The 23,587-nt window shown below is 39.9% G+C and overlaps 1 protein-coding gene and 2 non-coding genes across 10 annotated transcripts; all 3 read right to left on the bottom strand.

Annotated features, from left to right (window-relative positions):
• Positions 1-448: 448 nt before the first annotated feature.
• On the bottom strand, positions 449-18,652 carry LOC125431804 (synaptotagmin binding cytoplasmic RNA interacting protein). Of its 8 annotated transcripts, none has more exons than XM_048494947.1 (12): positions 18,388-18,522; positions 16,792-16,951; positions 16,165-16,283; positions 15,908-16,015; positions 15,340-15,453; positions 14,934-15,110; positions 13,138-13,273; positions 12,226-12,431; positions 11,673-11,822; positions 10,915-11,036; positions 4,738-5,261; positions 449-3,044 (listed from the first exon to the last, which is right to left on the bottom strand). In XM_048494947.1, exons 2-12 carry the CDS (start codon positions 16,937-16,939, stop codon positions 3,016-3,018), a joined length of 1,833 nt encoding a protein of 610 aa, XP_048350904.1. In that variant the 5' UTR covers positions 16,940-16,951; positions 18,388-18,522; the 3' UTR covers positions 449-3,015. The 8 variants fall into 8 exon arrangements, with proteins under 8 accessions (XP_048350904.1, XP_048350909.1, XP_048350917.1 ...); XM_048494952.1 differs by having other exon boundaries at positions 449-3,041; XM_048494960.1 differs by having other exon boundaries at positions 4,753-5,261.
• Positions 18,653-22,221: 3,569 nt separating this feature from the next.
• Positions 22,222-22,293, bottom strand: LOC125425656. Its single transcript, XR_007243419.1, has one exon. It is a non-coding gene; the product is annotated as a small nucleolar RNA SNORD50 (small nucleolar RNA).
• A 941-nt stretch (positions 22,294-23,234) lies between these two features.
• LOC125425657 lies at positions 23,235-23,305 on the bottom strand. The gene has a single exon (XR_007243420.1). It is a non-coding gene; the product is annotated as a small nucleolar RNA SNORD50 (small nucleolar RNA).
• Between the last annotated feature and the right edge of the window lie 282 nt (positions 23,306-23,587).

Here is a 23,587-nt window from a genome sequence, read left to right as displayed (position 1 = left end):
AGATTTTTTAATATTAGAAACATATCTTTCCCTCACCGTTTGTTCCAGTCACTGAAAATAACAACAGTTAACATGCACACACCAGCATTTTTTCTCAGAACAGAAAGAACTCGTGCTGATATACCAGAATAATTTTTGCTTCTGTAAGTTAGTTGGTATGGGACAGTATGGCATATAGTGTTTTTTACATATGTGTACACTATGCCTAAGATCTGAAATATTCTATAATACTGGTACCCAATAGGACTAAGTCAAAGTTACATGAAAGCATATTCCCATCACCTTCAGTTAGCTATTAATGACATTTCATTTCATTTACAGAACCAATTTAAAAAGTTTTCAGTATTAACATTACTTCTTAAAAGATCAATTTTTCACAATACAAGTTTCCACATGCATTTTTACTGTATTTTTTCATTGTTCTGCTAAAAAACTGCACCAATGTCAGAACAGTGCAAATAATATTTAATTGTAAAAGTCATAATGGCTTGAATTCATAATTAAGAACACTGTCAAGATTCTGGTACGTATTACTCACCATTGCTTACAAACTATACTGATCAGTTTCAGTCAGTTTCATCATGCATCCCGCCCCCCCAACCCATTATCACAGCTGAAGATGATCACAATTTCAGCTTGCATATTATGAAATTTAATTTTCCATTGGCATCAACTGAAAACACAGTTCTGAAAAGACCAATTGATCATATTCTTTTTTTCCCCAAGCCACAATTAACAATGCTTGAACAACTATGAAAAGTTTGTTTTTCAGCAATGGAGAGATATGGAAGATTCAAGTCAGAAGGCTTCCCCTTCTTCCTACACCTCCATTAGATATCAAGACAAATCTGGCATAAACAGCTTGACAGTGCTCCTTATAAGACTATGACAGTAAAGATGCCAGTTGGCACAACAGCCTCATTGAAGGGAGGATTTAAACCTCCTTGGCACTGGGACTACCAGCACCAAGGATTACAAAGAAATCAGTTATATTTAAGGCTACATTTAGCAAACCTACGTTCCATAAGCCTCATCCTATCAAGTTTAAGATTTTGGAAGCGGATGCAACACTCATGTTCAATTATGGAGAGTAGTACTTCTTCATGGGCAGTATATGAAACTGTGGCAGTTGGCATCTCATTAAACAATGCCTTTACCATTTAGCCACTTAGTTTCTTTCTTAACTAGCAAGGCACATTTACATATTCCCATGAATACTTGACACATTTTAAATTACACTTTATGTCCCAGCTATCCCAGTAATTGACATACAATATACTAAAATGGTTTATTAAGATAACAAAAATTCAATTAATGTAAGAGAGACAGACTACTAAAAACCACTATTCTAAAAATGTAAATACAAGTAAACATACTGAAATGTGTGCGCACGAGTTTAAATCAGAAGATTTCTGCACTAACACACATTTATATTAATGACACATAAAAAAAATAAAAACTTTATTACAAAAATAAGTTACACTTGCCTCCAGCTTACAGTATAAAACAATTTTATTTGCAGGAATGCAAAATGATTGTTTGCAATGAGCATTTAACATATGACATCTATTTTTTGTTAATTTTTTTCATTTACTGGGGACCTGGTGTGTATAAAACCTTAATTAGGTGTCTCAGTTCTTACTGTGGTGCCTACAGATATGTAACAACTGCAGTATCCCTTTGGGGAAGGGTAGAAGGGAAGCTCTTTGTCATGTCCATACCAAGTCATAATTATTTTATCTATGCATGTTTGGACTTGACAGAACTTTTTGGAAGGGTGATTCAATAGAGGATGTTTCACCACTTAACACTCACTGTCATCAAGGTGCTTTAGAAAAGTAAAACATAGCACAAATGATTGTATTCTACTCTACAGGTTATCATGATCTGCATAAAGAGAAAATGGAAAGCTGATCTGCCTGTTTTTACAGCAATCAGCAGTAAGAAATGCACTAATGAGAAAACATACCGTTACCTAAAAAGCTAAACTACAGCCATATACTATTTTCTATGATTTATGAAAAACTTCAAAATATCCAAATGTCAGGCTTCACTGTACAGTTGTCAGTTTTAGTCTGACCTTTTATAAAGGGACACTGCAGTATTTAGTACAAGTTGCTGATGCACTTTTTTTGAACATTTGATGTCTTACAAAAAGTAACATCTCGCTAAACTATTATACATCCAAATAACTACAATATCTGAAGAAGCAAGGCTGCTTTTTCAGCCACAAAATACGACAAAAGCAAGGCCTGTTATGATGGACATGAGGGAGTCTTACAAAGCCTCTGAAATTAAAGGCAACTAAGAATGTTACATTTGGTATATATTTGAACCCTCATGTCATAATTAAACAAGCCTTGGTTTTATCTACAAAGATTTTCTATGTACAGTACAGATAGGGTATAGTTCAATCCTCTGCTACTGAGGTAGTTAACCAACCCTTTAAAAAAGGTTCTGAAAAGAACCACTATCTGGAATGCCTGACTAACCAGCTCTGATGATTACACCTGAAACTGCTGTATCTGAACACATTTCAAAGTGATTACTATATAAGACAACCATGATTAACCTTCATGAGCAGAAATAAGAGTTAAGGATACCAATGAGGGCATTCACCTAATATCACTGCAATAAAAATTTCAGAGCAATAAGAGAATACAATTTGTGGGGTCCATTTTAAAAATACCGGGGGAGGAAAAATCTACTTTAAGCAGATTTTGTAAAGAAAACTTTTTAAAGAGGCCATGCTAAAGATAAAGAATTTTGTTGAACACATTGGGAAATATTAGCTTTAGATGTATAGTTTGCACTGCAGAGAAAACAAAGAAATTCATATCAAAGTCCAAGTGTCCCATATTTGACTCCATGATCTTCACACGAAGGATCTTCTCCAAAATAATTTGCTCCTATACAGCCGAGATACTTTTAAGGTTGTTTGATTTTCCTTACCATTACTCCACTGCAAGCTTCTGGTGTAATCCCACATAGCAAGTCAGTCTTCATTGTAACAGGTCAGGACCGGCCTCGACCCCTTTTCCCTGCTAGCCAGGTAACAAAAGGAATCAGTTAGATAAATCTTAAAATCAAATCAGAAAAAAAAATCTGTTTACAAAATATAAGCAAAAGTAATTTGCAATATTATCCAAGAGCACTTTTTTCATTTGATTGCAGCTAACTCTGAATCCCATCCCATCTAATTTTGGGTCTTATTTTGTTCAAACTGATTTTATTTATAATTCACAGATTAACCGTCAACTTTTATAGTTTTGTGCATTGCATTAAACAACTATTCATTAGAATATTTTCAATATAATCATTAGAACATTCTAAAAATCAAGTTTCTCTACATAATTTAAGATTCTTATTATGTTCTCTGTAGCAACACAATTTACATGCATTCCTCATTACTATACGGTGCATGCTCTAATTTGGGGGGCGGGTGGGTTGAAAATTAAGATATTAAAAAAATCTATGCAACCATTTGGAAGACAGCTGTTAAAATGAGCCTGGACGCATACCAACTAAATTCTTTCAAAGCTTTAAAGAGCACACATCCTCCTCAATGAGACTTTTTAAAAAAGCAATAATATGTACACATATTTGCTTGAAAGTTTTGCAAGGTTGAAACAAATATTGTGATTTAAAGAGGATGCAACAAGCAAATAATGTTCTGGTTTCCAACAGGCATGCTCTCAGATTCTGCCTCAATATTTATAAATTACGTACTAGGTTCAATAAATATCAAATATTGCTTTAGTACGTTTGCTTTTTCAATTTTATCTCAAATGGAAATTAAACATTATTTAAATTTGCTTTGGAAATTTCATCTGGAGAACTAATTTGAAGTAACTTTATTCCAACATTTTAAAAACTCTGCTTTTTTTCAGGCAGAGCATAGTTCAAAATGAAATACTTACCAACTTAACTTACTACAATAACTATCATTTAACAAAAACTGGTTTGGAAACTATCACTTTTATACCAGAAACAAAGAGTTGTGCTAAGTCAGCACTGCATATTGTGCCAAACATGTTCCATTTAGCAATTACAAGGCACATACATCTCTATGCTGCCCTACCATTCTACATGGAATTTGAACCAAATTTGCAAAAAATTTGTCAAAAACGAATTGTGAACACAATTTTAGAACATATACATTTAGGTGTTAATTTTTATTGGCATAACAACAGCATAATAATACAGGTAGCCAAAATGAATTGAAAAACCAAATTAGTTCATAATTCTAAATTAAAAAGCAATCATGTAATTTACTTTTTACTAGCAATTTAAGTTGGTAACATACAAATATTCTAATACAAGGTATTTGAAGAGCTCCTTGAGTTGTATCAACTACTTTTTTCAAATACATCAATGACTACTGAAACATTGCATACACTACAGCCAAATAGACTTGAGCCAAGTTTTCCCAAGCAGTTATGCAAACTAATGACTATGAATGCCTTTATTGAAAAAATAAAATGAAAATAAAATCAGTTCGCCAGAAGCAGTTAGAAGTGTGGTTTTGTTCACGTCCAAGCGGATTGTTAAAATATAGACATAAAGGGAATCTTGCCAGATGTCACAAATTAGAGCGGCAACCGTTCAGATTTAGGGCTAGTTTCTGATCAACCTATCAGTCTCTAATTTTACAGAAGCCCTATTTGTTCTACTTCCACTGCTGCCCAAAAGAATCCTGATAAAACTCCTGGTTTTCAGATTTGTAACCATAGTTACCAGAATGATCACCACCTTGGAGCGGTTGCTGAGCAATGGGTTGGGAGCCCCAGTTCTGATAATTGGTCTGGCGCCGCTTGGAATCTGGCTGGTTGTACCCATCAGCTTTGCGCTTTCCTCCTACATTTCCACCGCGGCCACCCCTTGCACCACGTACCCCGCGGCCTCTTTGTTGCTGGGCACCTCCTCGCGCACCACGAACACCTCTTGCTGATCCAGGACCACCTCTTTGTGCATAGCCGGCTCTGCCACGGGGAAGAGCAGCCCCGCGACCTCTGGAAAGAGCAGCACCCCTTGCTCCTCTACCACCCCTTCCTCTAGCTCCAACTTGAAAATCTTCATAACCATAGTATGGATCTTCATATCCACCACGATAGTTATGGTAATCATAGCCATAGTAATCATAATAATCTTCATATCCATAGTAGTCAGGGGGATATCCATAGCCACCTCTGCCTCCTCGTCCACGACCTCTTGTTGGTGGGGGCATATGAGGTGGACCATAGTAGTAATAATCATCATACCTGCAAGAGAAGCACAACTTTAAATCCTGTCACAAACAGTAACTGCCATTCTTAAGATTGATTCATGTTTGAACTTTTTTTACAGAAAAATTTATAACCTGCCTAAGTATCCTATTTGCTACAATTTGAAAAATTTAATGCACCGGTGAAGAATCCATAAGGCATTCTATGTCAAATATATTTTTTACAATCATAATGCAGAAGCCTTCGTATGTGATAAACAAAGATTAAACTGATGCACCTCATATTCTGGTGTGTCATAAAACAGGCAACATGCAATCATGCAAAGAGAGTAGGCAAAACTTCCCATGATCAGAGATAAAGAACACAAATTCACTTTCCAAGTCTATCATGGTTTGGCCTTCTAAACACGCTGAAAAAAAATCTAACCAACAGTTTTTCTAAGTAAGACTCCACTGTGCTTTAGGATAGATCAAAGAGACACAATATTCATCTCTGTACAAAATCCTTTTGCCTACAACAGAAGAAAAAATGTTAAAGATGGAAAAGCATAATACATGCCATCTCCAACTGAACAGATATGGAAACTTCTTGTGAAATACAGATGACAAACTACATAGCTCAGCTGGGCATGAGTGCCACATAGAAATGATATTCCAATAATGCAGAAAGTTTGTAGCATACACCCTTTCCCTGAGACACTCTAAGACAGGAAATGTATCCTATTCTGTGAGAGAACATATTTCATTAGTGAAATATTTTAAAGCATAATACCTTTATTATGCTTTTCCTATCTTATAGTGGCTCATGAAACAGCACACAGGAAACATGTGACAATTTAATTATTTTTTTGAGGAGGGGATTCTCATTTGACTGATTTAGCTAACCTTTAACCCCTGAGGATAAAGTGGAGACGACTGATGAGATTGTCACCTCATGGGTCAGTAATGACCTGATGCGTGCACAGGGAACTGTCTTTAGCTTTTAATCCCTCAAGATACTAATATTCTTAGGACATTAGACAGAACAGGCATAAAACATTACAAAATCAGAATTTTTCCCCACCTCCCCCTAACAATCTCTGAGCATTAAAAAGGGCAGTATCAGAGTTATGGGGCCAATATGGACTAAAATCAGGCAGAATAGTAGTTGTTGGGGGAGGGAACAAATACCCTCCCCCCCCCATCTGGTATTAATAGAGCTACCATCCCCAACAGAACACTTCTTGCAGCAGCAAAAAGGAAGCACCAGATCTAGCTAGGTGCTGATATCCAAAATGCCATGAAGAGTTATTGGAAATCAGAGAATGTTTCAGAACTCTAAAATGGACAGTAATGGCAAGGCGCAAGAGTCACAGGTCCCTCGCCTCTCGCTGTGGGTCCCCCATGCTGCATGACACACCTTTTATTCCAAAAGTTATCTAAACGTTGGAAGCAGCTGTTCAGGAGGTTTAAGGGGTACACTATGAAAGGGGAACTGGCAAAGACCTCGCCTGTAAAATCTGATCCATTTGAAGTCATTTAATCTGTTCCAATCTAAAACAAAACAGTAGATTTGATTTCATGTGGGGGGGGGGGAATCATCTATTTGTTTTTTTATCCCCTACAGGCTAAAATTCTGCTCACACAAGAATCAGGAGTACATTTCCCTCACACAATTTTTTTTTATTTTCTTCAAAAAAGTATTTCAATTATCAGCAGTAATTGGGAGGTGGTAGACAGAGATTAAATTTCATGCATGTACCAAACATTATTATGCTAAGAACAATGCATTTTATGTCCATAAAGTAGTAAAGTATACTTATGAGAGAAACACATTATTTTTATAGCTTTCTTGTGCCTCCACCCCCGCCCCCCCCCCCCAAAAGGCAAATCAGAAAGCAGGATGTGCTCTACCAGTGCAGACCTGGCCAAAACTGCCAGATAATGAGATTAAGAATTATTTGGGCATCTAAAAAAAATAAGACAACTCTGTCCTGAGAGATGAAGTTCCACAGAGCATTTTACAACCTAGTTAAGAATTATCACATCACCAGCACCAATTTTCCACAGTGAGTTTTATTGTTATGGGGTTTTTTAACCTTGTATCTACCAGCATATATGCTAACATTTGTTCAAGATAAAGCCAAAAACTCTGAGGAAATATAGTCAAACAAAAGATTCATATTTACCAAAAACAGCAATCCTTCTGATTGTTACAAATTTATTTTTGCCTAGTTGTTCTTGAAAACTGTACTTTGGCCTCTCTATTAGCCAGCTTTACATCACGGTTAATTCGCAGTTCCTTCCATTAAGGAGGAATGTAAAAGCAAAATGGACTTATTACAAAAGGAGTTGGTTAAGTTCTCCAAAAAGTGACACAAGTTTTCCTTAGAGCCTTGACCACAAAAATGTAAACCATATAGATCTAATTCATACCCCTTTTAGAGTAATAATTTGGGGGCTTAATGTCTTTACAATTAACAGCAAGTGTAAATATTTGTAAAGTACAAACATAGCTACTTGCATTGTTTTACAGTGCTTGAAAAAAATACTTCAACTAATGCAGATAACACCAGCTAATCACCAGCTATGGCTGTTCTTTGAAAAGCGTGATCTGGTCACAATGTTCCATGCTGTGATCCAGGCTAAATTACTGCAATGCATTCTACGTAGGACTGCCTTTGAAAATCGTCTGTCCAAAATGGAGCAGTCAGGCTGTGTTAGGCGCAGAAACATTTGTACTGGTTGCCCTTTTGTTTCCAGGCACAGTTCAAAGAACTGATTCTTACCTTTAAAGCTCTAAATGGCTTGGGGCTAGAATACCTGTAGGACTACATCCTTTCATATTGTCTAGCATGACACTTAAAATCTGCTATATAAGCCCTGCTGTCTGTGCCCCTACCCTCCCAAGTGAGGCAAGTGGCAGCCAGATACAGTGATGTCACTTTTCAATAGTGCCATCTTGTGTGTAGAATATCCTTCCTCTTAAGACTTGCCTGGTACTTGTAGTGCTTTCTTTTGGGTGTCAAGCCAAAATGTTTCTGTTCACCTAAGCTTTTAATTAAGGGGTTGATTTTTAAACACTGTTTTAACATCGAAACTGTTTTAAGCTGTCTGTAAGCTGTCTTTATTATCTCTATTTTTATGCTGGGCTGAGGTTTTTAAAATGCTGGAATTTAAATCATTTAATGCTTTTAGGGGGGGTTATAAGCCTCCTTGGGCAGATTCCCAAAGAGGAAGCATAAACATGTTCTAAATATAATAAGTATTAAATGTAGCACATATTTTCTAGAGTATTTACATGAACAGTGTCATGAAGTTTAAAATCAGTTAGTTGGATTTTTAAAGGGGGGGGGAGTTAAAATGCAATATGTGGAAAATACAGCTGAAGCTTACAAGGTGAAAAGGGCAAAGATGAATAACTGGATAAACTTTCACCTAAGAGGGACCCACTACAGCAAAGGCTTGATTACATACCAAATTAACAGCAAGTACTTGAACAGTGAAGAGTCCAAAGACAGGTCTTGAGTGTAATCATTGCATACATCTACCATTCACAATCTTAGCAGGGAAATCAAACTCAAATGTGTTGTTCTCCAAACAATCAGTATGACTACAGAGGCAATGTGCTTACAACCAAGACTCAACCTGGTGATTTAAGCTGCACTGCAAGAGACCAGAAAGCATTATGGAATGTTCCTTTCCTGAGCAAAGTGACTGAAGCGGGGGGGGGGGGGGGGGGGGCTGGACAATTCCAAGCTTTTCTGGAGCAGGCAAATTCAGACCCCTTCCAGTTTGCGTTTAGGCCTGTTTATGGGACTAAAACAGCACTGGTAGATGACTCGCACCAGGAGATTGGCAGCAGGAATGCAACTCTGATTTTCCAGGACCTTTCAGCAGCTTTTGACACCATCGACCATTATATCCTTCTGGATCATCTACCTGGACTGGGATGGGGAGACACTGTTCTGTAATGCTGGTGGTATAATAGTTCTTAACTACATTTAAAAATGCTCTGTGAGACTTCATCTTTCAAGACAGAGTTGTCTTTATTTTTTAATACTACTTAATCTCATCTGGCATTTTTGCGCAAGTCTGCACTAGTAAAATATATCCTGCTTTTGATTTTGTTTGGCATTCTAAAAGAACTCATACATACTTTATTGACCATTATAACAATTGAAAATAGGACCATATAATTCAATAACAAATACGTCAAGGAAAATACAAAAAGGACAACTTCCTAACATTGAATCTGACAGACATTTCCATCACTAGATCTGGAGTGGTAGCAACAGCATGCCTCTATGGCTCTTAGCAGAATTAACCATATACTTCTTCTACACATGCAAAAAGCAGCTGTTGTCTGACATACACATGCACATATGACCAAGCAGGGGTCACTGTAGGATGGGGTGAGGCAGCTGTGAATTTCCTGTCCTTCACCTCAATCCATTCCTCAGGGCTCAGGAATTACCATTCTAACATATCCTGATGAAGGGAGCTTCAACTTTTGAACGCTTCAACGACTCTAATGTCTTATGGTCTCGTAAGGTGCTACTGAACCTGAATCTAACTGTAGTATGAGTCATGAATGCACTTCTAAAAATTCAGATATCTGTTTTGTTCTCCATCAGTACAGGCAATGATGTCTGATGACTAACATAGGTAGACTCTTTAAATCTTTCTTTCATTCTCCTTCAACAGCCAACCTCCTTCATTTGCCTCCTCCCAATCTTCAGCTTTATTCACTCCTTTCTCCCCGCTAGAGACCAAAAAAATGTTATATCATCTTCCACTTTATCCTTGCAACATGTGACATATGCTAGGCTAAGGGAGTGCCCCAAGGTCACCTAGCAAGCTTCCACAGCAAAGTGGAGTCTCCCGTATCATAGCCTAACTAGTTTATCATACTGATTTTCAGCCTTCCTTTCTTACCTCCCCTGGAAAAATCTAGCAAGTTGCAGAAGTTACCAGAGGGCCACTACCTGGCATGGCCCTGTTATGCAAATTGGGTGGTATCAGGTCACAGTGTAACACCTGGGTGAGTTGTGCATATTGCACGGTATCAAGCAGTCCAGAAGCTGCTGCTAGGCCTGGCCTCAATGAGTCTTTCTCTTCTGGAGGGAGAACTGGTACACTGGGAATGACATGGTAGTCTTAAAATGAGCCTGCCTGCTGCCATTCACTGACAGAAACCAAGATTTGAGCACTGGCAATATTCATTGCCAAGCAACTCCCACAATGGTCACTGATTGCCATGGACATCCACGTCTTTAAGGTACCAGTGCTGTGTACTATTTTGGAGGGAGTCAACCCCTCTAAAATATATACTTTAATTTCAAATACTTCTGCAAACTGGGATTTAAGGTTCATAAAAAGATCTGTATCGCCTGTTTGCAGTTCCAGGCTCCAGATTTAAGCCTCCACAGATGAGGCCATGTTGAGAAATATATACCCTGATATTCCACTTTTCCACAGGGAGCACTCATGTATTTGATACCACACTAGCATCAAATCTTTGAGGTAAATCAGGCAGAGAGTTTTCCATCCAGATGGGAGATTCAAGTGAGAGTCTCTCAAAACTATGCCTGGCTAGTCCTGTAGTATGTATGCATTAGAAAATCCAATATTAGATTATAACAAACATTTCTGAGCTACAATATGCAATTTGAACCAATTGCATCCAAATTCAAGACTCCAGAACTTACATTTGATTTTTAGCAGCTTGTCTCTGTGCTTTTCGTTCTTTTCTTTTTTGATCTGGTGGCTTTGCAAAAACTATTTCAATATTTTCTCCTTCTAAATCTTTGCCATTCATTCCTTCCATTGCCTGAAGCACAGTTGAGAAAAATATAAATATAATGAATTTCTACGGAAACTTTTATTTAGACAATGTGTAAAACATGGAATTAATACAGCAACACAGATAGTAAGAACAGGGCAGATAAAAATTGATTAGAACTATGTGGAGCATATAAACTCTACTTATTATCCCCAAGAGACAATTTCTAAAGTGTAGACTTGCAGGTTATTAGCAGCCATAAGGACTGGAAGTCAAGACGACAGTAGACTCTACGGTAGACAGCAAACACCTGAAGAAAATACGATATACTAGCTCATCTCTAGCAACCTTGAAAATTAGATACACTATTAGAAGCATATGTAAAGGGGATTTAAATATATACTCTAGACAGGACAATATTTGCAAACCAAAAAGCAGAATTTCAAGTTAGTTACAGTGAACATACACTAAAAGTAACAATATATAATCCTATAAATACTTTTTTGCCATCAAGTCACAGGTGATTTATGACAACCCCGTAGGGTTTTAAAGGCAAGAGATGTTCAGAGTTGTTTGTCATTGCCTGCCTCTGCCTCTTATGTCCCATTTAAGAGAACTTCTCTGGATACATTACAAAACAAATTACTTATTCATTGCTTTCTTCTATGGACTCCCCAAACCTACCTTTACAGCACCATCACGTTCGTCAAAATGAATGAATGCATAATCTTTTAACTTCTTCACTCGCTCCAGTTTTCCAAACTGACTAAAGGCCTTTTCTAGAATCTCCTCTGTGACTGAATTTGCAAGGTTTCGTACAAACAAGACCTTTACCTAAGAACAAGGCATCAGAATTAATGTGGAAAATACTTTTACGAAATTCTTTGCAATAGACTGACTGCAACGATAAACCTTTGAGATACGCCAGTTTACAAATTTGGCTTGAAATTCTGGCTCTCATCTGAAACTCCAGTCGTAAAAATGTTCCACCAAACCTTTCAAAGCATTATTTAAACACAACATACAGCTTCAGTATCCAACATGTTAACCGTATCACTTCTAAATAATTGGCAAATACTGCAGAAGAAGTTCAGATTATAATAGGAGGATGCATTTACAAGAGAAATTATTTCTGCATAACTTGCCATTTGAAACAGGAAGCACTTCAAAGCACTCTCATTCTACCTATTAAGAATGCCAAAAACAGTAAATTAAGTTTATTTTCAATATCTCTTACCTTTGCCATAACTTCTGGATCTGGATCTTCTATAGGATCAGCCCATTCTACTGTAACGACATTTCCCCAGACTTTCACTTTTCCACTCATTAATCTACGCCTGGCTTGAGCTGCTGTTTTATGATCTTCATATTCAAGAAAACAAAAACCTCGATTCTTTTTCTTGTCATCAGGTTGATGATACAATATTACATCTGTAAGACCCTCTGAAATTGAAGCCAACCAGGTAAGTTTAGTTAACCCTTCAAACATATTTTTACAAAGGTCTCAACGACAAAGCAGATTCCAAAATTTTGGCATGAAGGAACCGAAAGCCAAAGGAAATTCAGCAAGCAGCCAAGACCCCTTATATGAGTAGTGCCATAGTTGAACAACTGGACTATTAGCAGGGAGACTTGCTTTAAGATTCCTATGCACCTATGAAGCTCACAGTGTAACCTTGGGACAATCCTATTCTCTCACCCCATCTACTTCAAAAGGCTATGATAAAATGGAAGAGGGCAGAGCTATGTGGTCCTCGCCTAAGGTAGACACAGGAGACAAAAGTTTTAAACATTCCCTCAGCTCTCTCTTCGTTCATCATTATGCAATGAAAGCCAGTATGGCTTACAAAGAGCCCTGTACACCACTGAAAGAGAATGACCAAATCCTGTAAAAAAAACCTGGAATAAGTTAAGATTGGCCTCCTTGAGCACGGTTTAAGGCCCGGGCATGACAGCCCAGAGGCACCAACACCCAGATATTGCTTCCACCTCTATAATCCTCCACACATCCAATATCACTCATGATCTCAGTTTAAAATAACATCATCATTCAACATCAGCCGAAAGATGGTGAAAAAATTCATCACTGATCACTTGAGAATAAATCTTCCCTTTCATATTTACAAATCAAAAGTATCAAGCAGCTTACCTGTTACTTTACCAAATTCTTCGACTATCTGCTCCTTGGTTTTACTCTTAGGAATAGAGCCAACAAAAAGTCTATTATTGGCTACAGAGATGCATACGCCAATGTGTTTTCCAGAACGAATTTCATGATTGTTATACTAGAAGAAAATTATACAAAGAAGTTTATTCAAAGCAGTTTATTCATGCCTTCAGCTTGCTGACAAAGTTCAGCTTTTTATGTTATTCTAAAAGGGAGATTATACACTAACAGTTGTTTGCAAAACTCTTTTATAGCATGCAGTTCAGTTCATTTGCACAACACATGTGGAGTTCTGTGGAGCAGACATTTTCTGTAGTGCAACTGCTCTTCATGTTTGCCAGTATGTTTTTGATTGTGGACATGTTTAAGCTGGATGTTTGACCAGATGATCTCTGGGTTCCATCCTGTTCCAAGATTACAAATAACTCAGAATACCAGGCTTACAGTCTCAAGCTAGAAAACAAATTGCCAAGTACAAAGAAGTCAACATTTTCTACCTCTTCCATCAACTAATTTTGGTTTGGAGTGTCCACCCCACACAAGAAGTGTTGAAAAAGCTGTCGCTTCTATGTAAAACATGAACTGTCAAAGAATCTCATAATATATTCTTTAAAATATGCTTGGCCTTACTCTCCCCAAAAGCTACAAATCCCTCCGGTTATTACAACAGGACCTCACTTTATAAAACCAGTGGCTCCACTGTCCCATTCTTTTATTGCAGCCAATCCTAGCCCAAGCACATTGTGCTTATCTCTACAAGGCATCCCAGAAATGAAAAGGCCATGTGATCCTAGGCATGGCTACTGTATCATCCCCTATCTGGTATGCAAGATGATTCTAATACATTGGTTCTAATAGCACAAACCTGTCCTGTACAGTGTAGCAGCAAAAGCTAATCTATAGGATTAGGGAACTGCAATGGGGCAGAATTAGAGGAAGGGGGGGCTTTACAACTGGCAACATTCTAAATGAACATTTCATAAATGCAACTATATTAAACTATACAGCAAAGATGACTGGGGTCTTAAACCTTAGATGTATTTGCATACCACTGTGGTTTTAAGTTTAGGATACCAATTATACTAACTCACTTGCAAGAAAACACTATTCATACGAGGTATTACCTCCTATTTAGAGAGCCAGAGCCAAGAAAAGGACTGCACTTCTAACCTGACTTGATTCTTAAAATGTTCAATACCATCTATTACCTAGAACTTGAACCACAGAAATCGCCAGTTATTTGGAAGGGAGGTAATTAAGAAGCTTCACTGGAAAACAGTGATATCTAAATGTACTCACTGTATAAAGCCTGCATATCCCTATGTTATTGATAGCAACCTAAAAAACATAAAGTTTACTTACAGAATTCTATTTTTTTTGAGACGAGAACTTGTTTTAACCTATGCTTCCATCAGTATATATTGAGAAAAATATCATTACTCCAACCTTTAATCCACTAGTAGAAACTATACTAGACAGTAGTAACTGGAATGGATGTAACTTTAATTGAGTCACAGCCACAGTTACCTTGTCATTCTAAGTCTCAGCCAAGCACTAGGATCCGCCGGCCCCCCTGCAACTGCCCTTTTAAGCAGCTGCACTGCAGAGAAATACTAACCATGAAGTCAAAGCACAAAGTAAACTTATAACAAGATAGGACAGTTTAACTGGAAATGAAATTCTGCAAATGCTAAGAAACTTGTAAGCTGATGGAAAGTTTCTTAACTACCACCAGCAATGACAGTATCTGCTTTAAGAAGACACCCCAGAACACTTACCAGTTTAACAGCTTCTTGAGCTGCCTCTTTGTTACAAAAAGTGACAAAAGCATATCCTCTATTTAGACCAGTCAGTGGGTCCATCATTAAGCGTAGATCCCAAATAGGTCCAGCTATCTCAAATAAGGGGACAAGTTCATCCTCAAATAAGTCTCTTGGAATTTTACCCACAAATATCTGTAATAGAAACATTTTTTAAAAAAGCACCAGAGATAAATGCTGCTTATCACACCTAGAGTTACCAAGTGCCTGGGGAATAAACATCCAGTCCCCTAATTTAGGAATGTCACTCACAAGTTGGTGATGTTATATACCTACAAGCCATTAAAAATTTCATCTACCTATTGCCACATATTAAACCTTTATGAAAGAGAATATATTCACTCCCAAATATTAACTTGCTTACCTCAGTGCCAACAGACGGCTGATGTCCTGCATACACAGACTCTGGGGGAGGACCACCATACTTCCTCTGTCCAGTAGTCACATCAAGCGTGTAACCCGTTCTCTCCAAAAGTGCCTTCAGATTTAAATTCAAAACTTAAGTCATGTATAATTAATTGATCAACAACTTTCGTAACCAGAGTAGGACAAATCAAAAGAAAAACCAGTGCTATAAATAAGGGCACTAGGAGTAAGTATATAGAACAGCTTTAAGGAATGCTATACCAGCAGAATTATGCTAATGTCATAAACCCAACAAACTCCTGTCAGGTAACATAGAGGATCTGTTTCAAAAGCATACACACAGAATGCATTCAAGATTCAGTTCCTTCAACACAATCTTAGCAGCTTTAACAGGCTCCTGAAGAAATGTCAGTTGATGAACTATTGTAGGACCTAACTCACTTATTCTGCTCAAAATGCTGCTAGAAATACCCCAGCTGTAACTGCATAGAACAACAGCATTGATGAGACAGGGACAAACACACACACATATGCATATATATATAATTTCCTATAACAAAACATACCTTTATTTTTGTCTCATCTGGACCTTTGCTAGAGTCTGCCACTTTTGTTCCTTGTTTTTCTCGCTGCCTGTATGTCTTCATTACGCCACATAAAAAGGCACTTTTGTTCTTTAAAAAAATATATCACCTGTTATTATATGGGCAGATTAAAGGAAGCACAAATAAAACCAATATCCGTTCTTCCTTACTTTCACGCATTAGAACATGAGATAGAGCAAGTCACTATCAACAAAAAAGCCTCCACTATAGTACTTTACCTGAACATGAGATAGATCGCTGTCTTTAAATTGCTGAAGTACCGCCAATGCACCTTCTTCATTAAATTCCTTTAAAGCTTCAATAGCTCTTTCATCTAAATCACTGTGAGCGACTAACCCTGGAAAGAGAAATACTTTATTTTACAATTTTTCATTTAGATCATTTATGGTGTTACTATAGAGAGATCCATAAATCGCAATGTCAGAGGTCTTAAAAGTTAACCTAACATACTCAACAAACCTGACTCTCCAAACTGAACTTCAGAATGCAACTGCACACACAATGGCCTTTGCACCTACAAACTTAGCATTCTATCAAGGTTGTCACCCAGAAGAGATGCACACTATGAATACCTCACTGAACTATCCTGCTCCAAACACACACCACTCTAATCCACTATGTATTGTTTCTGCAGGCTGATTTACAAGTGTTTTCCCTCACCACCACCCAAACTGGACTACCATAAGAATACGTAGCAGTTGACCATCCAAGCACTTACTAAGACGACTGCAATCCCCATAGGTTTTTTTTTTTTTGGAAACCACAAAAAGTTGCTATTTTAGCCCAAAGCAAGGAACGTCCAATAAAAGAATTGAAAATGTGACTTTGCAAGTTTTACATCTTACCTGCAACGTAAATTTCATCTAGTTTTTCAGCAACTTTCTGTGGTAAACCAGCATCAAGCAATGTCTGGAAATGCTCAGAATGGGTAACTGCGGCAGAAGTATCCATGGGCTCTTCAGTACCATTCCCATTAACATGTTCAGAAGCCATGTTTCCAGATATCTGTTCAAATGCAATAAGCATCATAATTAACCTAGAAACCTTGCCAAGCAATTTGGATGTCAGTATGATGCTCAAGACCCTTGGCCAAACGAGCTTATTGGCAAAATACAAAAGGTCATCAATACATGGAACTGCCCCCTAGATGCTTGCAAAACGTAACCCATTCTACCTATTACTATTGAAATAAGAAAGTTTGCAAGCTCCAAAGGAAAAAAAAACTAGTAGTGCAAAGGCATACTCTAGTACCACTGCCGAAAGTGCAAAGATGTTACTATAAACACTACACAATCCACCAAACTCTCCACTTCGCCTCCCTTTCTCTCCCTAAGCTGCTCTAGATAAATTAGAAACTGGAGGACCAAATGAAGAGAAAAAAAACGGGCAGACACCACCCCTGCGAAACAGCCACAACTGCCACTTTTTTGTCCTGATCAATTATTTCAACCCATCATATGTCACGACCACCACCACCCTGCCTGCACCCAGGGGGCACTACTCCTTGACAGGGCCAACAGCAACAAGACCCCCCCCCCCCAAAAGGGGGGAGCGCTACTCAGCCTACAATTACCCAAGGTGGCAGCCGGAGCCACAAGCGAAAAAGGAACACGTGCTCTGCGCGTTCAAATGTCTTACAACTTCCTCCAGCGACCAACTTCCCTCCATCCCTCCTCCTCCTCCGGAAAGCCAGATTTTCCCTCCCCCTCCCTTTTTTCCCCCTCCGGGAGAGGAATTGCAACACTCTGGGCCCGATTTCGCCATAACCAGGAATGGGGAGGAGGGGAGAGAAGAGACGGGATGGATGCACGAGGACTACTTCCCAGGTCTCCACAGCTCCACGGAACAATGTGGAGAAACGCACCAGCACCGAGGCGCCCAGCCATGCCCAGATCTCCCCTCCAATGTGGAGTGCTGGACACCAGATCCTGTCCTACTCGGGCCTCGTTACGTGACTGGAGGCACGCGACAGCCACTCTGGCGGCGACCTCGGCCCTCAAGTCCTTCCCGTCCCCGTCCCACCCCGCCCGGGAGGCGCCTCGTGGCCAATGAATGGCGCTGCCGCCAGGACAATGAAGCCGCCGGAGAACCCGGCGCTCCCCGGGAAGGAGGGAGAGAAATGCAGACGCGTGGCTTCCCCCCGCCCCCCCCCCCCCGTGTCACCCTCCCGCCGTGACACATCTGTGGGTCCCGGCCTGGTCCGCCATCGCCCGTCCCCGGCAATACAATCCCCGCTGTGTCGGACAGGCCTGCCCGCACCGCTTCTCCCTCTTTCTTTGTCGAACTGGGACTCGGTTGCAGGCAGCCGACCCAACCCCAATTGGTGCCGCCGCCCCCCCGACCACCCTTCAACCGTCTCCGCCCAGGGGACCGTTGCGAGGTCTCCATTCTTCCACCCGACCGCGCTCCTCGCCGCCTGACATGCCCTGACGGCTGCTAACCTGTACGGGTGGATGGCCAGGGGGGCTGGTGGTGATGAATGGCGAGCTCAAAGGGCTCCGGAGGGGAGGGGGCGGTGTGGAGGGGGGGCGCGGCCGGCGGCTCAGCTGTCGCGGAGCGGCCCCTTCTCCGCTCTCTCAGCGTGCCCGGAGAGTGTGCAGGAGCCTGCGTAAAATGGCGGCCGCTGGAGCGCTCACGCCGCTGCTGGCCCCAGCCAACCCCCAGCCCCCTTCCACTCGGCTCAGGCGGGGAGGAGGCGTCGCGCGCGCTGGCGTAGCCCCAACACCGGGGTCTCCCAGGCAGTTCCGCAGGGGTTTACGGCCCGCCCATTACTAGGTTCTAATCTGGACAGGAAACTGAGAAGAGGGCGGGTGCGCATGCGCGGAAGGCGGGCTCATGACTGCACGCGAAGAGAGACTCAAGCGAACGTTCCCCCATTTCTCGAGGCCACTGAGTGGCGCTCCCGGCGGAGGCGGGGCTTCCGTTCGGCATACGCTCGTACGCAAACACGCGAGAATTGGGCTTCAGCGACGAGACGACGGGCTTTCCGTATAAAGAGCGAACAGGTCGGAAGACGGGGCGGGGCGAGGCTGGTTCATGGACGTCCAAAAGCAAAAAAGGGTCGAGGGAGTCGCGTTTGTGCGACTCCCCCTCGCTGAGCACTTTTTTCCCCATTCCCAGTTTCGTAGTCCTGCTCGCGAATAGAAAAACTCATAGGAGTGGCATTCGAGGGCGCTACCGAGACGCATTCGGCCTCTTGTCCTTATCTTTTTCTCTGGATTAGGATGTATATAGAGTGTAGAGCTTCTTGATTCGCTCACTTGGGCACTAGAATGGCGGCTCCCGATGTTCCCACAAAGAGTGAGTAGCTGCTAGTTGTAGGGAGCCTCCTTTCTCGCTCTGCTTGCAAGTGATTTCTCTAGAAAGGTTGGTTGGAGAGAGCGGTAAACGTTTAAATGCTTCACTAGAAACGACGTTTCAGTGACTACGGTGTGGCTTTAAACTAGGCTAGGTGACAACTGGTCTAGCAGCTTTCCTTTGAGGCAAGCGGGGGGGGGGGGAGAAATTAGGAGTGTGGCAATCGTACTAGTCCAACACACTTTCCTGAACGAAGCTACTTTCTGAGGGTTCAGTAAAAGCGGATTTAAAATTCTAAAAGTTTTCACGTCTACAAAATACATTTTGCATACCTAGAGGTCAGTTGTCAAACTTCCAAAAAGCTACTACTCCAGAGGCAGTATGGAAGAAAAACCTAAGTTGGCAGCACTCTTATTGAAGGGTGCCCATCCAGTGTTTGATAAGTGTCCATTGACACCGTCCAAGACTCCCCAAAGCTTGTAGCCTGGAAATCGTTTTGGTCTTGGAGTTGTTACTGGACTTGAATCTTCCTCTTCTACTACAGGCCAACACAGCTACCCACCTGAAACTAGTTAGTGTATACCAGATTCAACAGTTCTGCTATAGAAATGCCAGTAGCTTTGAGACATGAACCACTATGTTTTTCTTATACTTCACTTTTTTCTCCTTCCGTGAGGAAAATTAAAATTTGCTTTGAATACCTTGTCAAACCTCAAGGACTTCAAAGCATTTTAGCTTTTTCTCACCTACTCATAAACCCAGATTTTAACTCAAAAGTCAAATTTCATTGCTTTCATTTAGACTTGTCACCTAAAAAAGCATCCAATCAATCTGCACCTACCACAATGCTATCACATAGCTAGTTTCCTCCCTCCCCAACTGTTGTTCCATGAAATAATAATCTCTTCTAAATACTCAAGTGGCTAGTCAGATATCTCTGGAATCATACTGCAGGGTATAAAAGTAGCAGTCCCATCTGCAGTACTTCTGAGGTTAAACAAATTCATTCAGGATATTGTGGCCAAACTAACACTGCTTTGTTGCTTTTTTGACATTTAAAAAATTAAATAACATTTGTCCAATATATCTATTGATTTATTATGAAGTTTCATCAACCAGAGCCTTTGTCGTTAATGGTAGATAAGGTAGCACAAAAACAATCATTGATTAGGACATACTTATCCTGAAAATCCCAGCTGGCTTAGGGGGAAATCTCTTCATACTATCAATGTAAGCATAACACTTCAAGTTCCTTTTCTAGCACTACATCATTTGACATATGAAACCAGAAGCCATAATAATCCTGCTGTGTGCTATGCCACGCTGTGAGGTTACCGAACAGTGACCATTTATTGTTTAATGAAACATCCATTTCTTCTACTTTAGGACACATTTTATTCCTGTGTGTCATTCTTATTGCCTTCAACCAGTAAATAGTTCATATTCAATTAAAAAAGCATAGCACTTTTAGAAAACTTTTATTTTGATGTACTTTCACTGCAACTATATGTTCTTACTGCAATTCTGAAATTTAAAAATAAAGACAAATATGACCATTTGATGTGAACATTCCCAACTTTTAGATTTATTGCACTGCTAGTTCAGACTTCCCAAGTCTTGAGGCTGATCTGAATATGTTCAGGAAGACTGCAGCTGACTTTGACACATTCATTTAACTAAAAATGAGGAAACATATCAGTTGTGTATTCAGTCAATTTAGACCTGATTCTCTTAAGTATTCAAGTCCTAAGCTCAGGCAGATACATCAATCCTATCAGATTTCACGCAGCAAGGGTTTTTCACTTTTTACTGCAACCCAGCATACCTTCCCCATTCACCTCCATGGTATGGCTGGCCTCTACCCGGGCCAGGGCCTTTAGTGCCCTGGCCCCGACCTGGTGGAACACTCTCCGCACAGACATCCGGGCCCTGCGGCCCCTAGAACAGTTCCACAGGGCCTTTGGGGAGGTCGATTGTTGAAGGTGCCGTCCCCTGCACCCCATATTCCCACCTTGGGGGCTTATCCATATTATGCTGACAGCCCAATGAGTGCATTGTTTATGTCATTAACCGATTTTAAGTTGGAGGTTGAAGCGGATCGTTAATGGAGTTTAACTGAAAATGTTGTTTTAGTGATAATGATTTAATGTGATGCTTTTATTGGTTGTACACCATCCAGAGCCCTTTGGGGATGGGGTGGTATATTAAATCTGATATATAAATATACAAATAAATACTGTGGCGCACCCTCAGAAAGAGGGATGTGGGGATCCATAAGAAATAGCTAGATCCTCTTTCCCAAGTGAAAAAGATGTTGCACATGAGGAACTGCATGGTTGGATATACCCCAATACAATTTTAAAGTAAAAATGCATTGGGTCATGATTCAAAGGCATCTTCTTACTAGTCAAAGTAGTTTCCTTAATCTAATCTATGCAATCATTTCAATATTGCCAAATTGCAAGATTGGTAGTTTGCTATTGGCCATTTGCTATTCCAACTTGGTTTTACTTTGTACCTTACTTTGTACCTTTCTGTTAAACGAAAGGCCCAGATATAATGACATACATATATGTTTAAACAGGTGGCTTGTCCCTTTCTGCCCTACAACCTAAATAGTTTAGTTGCAGATTCATAGAAATTTCATGGTGCTTCTACAGATGCCATCAACTCCTGCTTGCCACTGTTTATCATTTTTAACTGCATTTTAACGTACAAGACACTTGCCTACTGAACTCCCTGCCAGTTACAGCTATCTAAGCCCCAATGACTTCAAAGTCAATTGTAATATTCATGTTGACACCAATGAAGTTATTCCACTGGTTTGATGGTAGTTTAAGTATCAGCAACAGATGATCCCAACATCAGATCAATCCACATGCTCCCTGGACCACAGGTGCCAACCTACAAGGCAAAGAATCAAGAAATTAGCAGTTGCACCAACACAACTTATTTCAACATTTTCTACTGGTGGTATAACCTCAGAAGCCAGATCCGTATTTGAGATTTTTCATCAAGTGCTCAGGTTCGGGATAGGTTCATCATCGGCTGGACCAAGTCCAATGTTTTAAAGTATGAGTTAGCTGAAATACATACCTTTGCAGGCAACATTTTCAGCATGTCTGTCAACAACCTAAAAGACAAAATACAAACAAAAATTGCTTAACAGCCATTTCCCATCTAATACTATTTATTTATCTTTTAGGTTGCTCTTCCCCAAATGAAATCAGGGTGGCTTACAATGAGAAATTTATCATGATAGACATCATACAATGAAAACCCATAAAAACTAATATAAATTCCCACAATCCCCAAAAGACTTTGGTGTCATAAAATTGAGTGTGTTAAACAGTGAATACCCTTGCACTTCAATATCTTCAAAACTGTTCAGGAAGGAAATGGTGTGTGTGTGTGGGAGGGAATGGTGGTGGGAGCAAGGCTAGCCCAATGGAAAACTGCTGCATTCCACAACTATGGGCCTGGTGAAACAGTTCCAATTTATAAGCCATGCAAAATTGCACTAAATCTCACCAAATTCTGGTCAGATTCACCCTTCATTTTAAGAAATGATATCAAGAATCAGTTTTCTTAAACAGATTTTTAATTTATTTCACAATGCACCGCAGCTCAAAACCTACAGTTCAATACTTAGGGTCCAGTATTACACCAAGTACAGACAGTACTGACCTCCTGCAATCAATGCCCAGAAAGCTGCATATACAAAGAAGCAGTATGAGTAACTTCTGTCAGTGGCTCAAAGGAATGCTAGGCAGAGCATCACAACCAAGCCGCTTTACTAATTGAAATTAAAGGGATCTGTAAAGTATTTTATCCTAAAGTCTGCTAAATGGTATATCCTCAATCCATTTTGCTTACAGCAGTTCTACTATCAACAGAACTACTTGAGTAGTAAATGGGTTTACAAAACAACAGTTACTTGCTTATTTCCGGCAATAGTTGTTTAACATTTCTTATTCTGGACAAGCAAAGAATCTCAGAAGCCAGATCCGCATGATATTTTTCATCAGCAACATCAGGTTCGGGATAGGCTCATCATTGACATTGCCACTTGTGCCCCAGCCTGAAATATTCATGTTTTTGCAGGTTAACATGCAAGACTTTACCTTCTTTCTTTGTATACAAAGTGGCAACACCAACACTGCATCAAGCCCCATGGTTGCTGGAGTAAAAATTTTTAAAAGACATAATGAGGTTAGCAGAATGACCATGTAAGCTATCAAACTTTATATACAGTTCACAATTTTGGCACACAATCCAATGACCGTTTGAGTTTTTATAGATACAATTATATCACTGAGAAATTAAGCATAGCTCCCTTCTCTC

This window comes from Sphaerodactylus townsendi, linkage group LG01 (genome assembly GCF_021028975.2).
Source record: "Sphaerodactylus townsendi isolate TG3544 linkage group LG01, MPM_Stown_v2.3, whole genome shotgun sequence".
NCBI lineage: Eukaryota > Metazoa > Chordata > Lepidosauria > Squamata > Sphaerodactylidae > Sphaerodactylus > Sphaerodactylus townsendi.
The sequence above is the reverse complement of the archived record's forward strand: the minus strand, read 5'-3'. Positions and strand labels throughout refer to the sequence as shown.

Bases quoted from the DNA above. Each gene is read 5' to 3' on its own strand.
- LOC125431804 (XM_048494938.1), bottom strand. From the start codon at position 16,939: ATGGCTTCTGAACATGTTAATGGGAATGGTACTGAAGAGCCCATGGAT. The intron at 16,284-16,791 runs GTAAGATGTAAA...TTCTCTTTCCAG, and splicing joins AGATGAAATTTACGTTGCAG to GGTTAGTCGCTCACAGTGAT. The intron at 15,454-15,907 runs GTATGTTTTGTT...TTAAATCTGAAG, and splicing joins CAGATGAGACAAAAATAAAG to GCACTTTTGGAGAGAACGGG.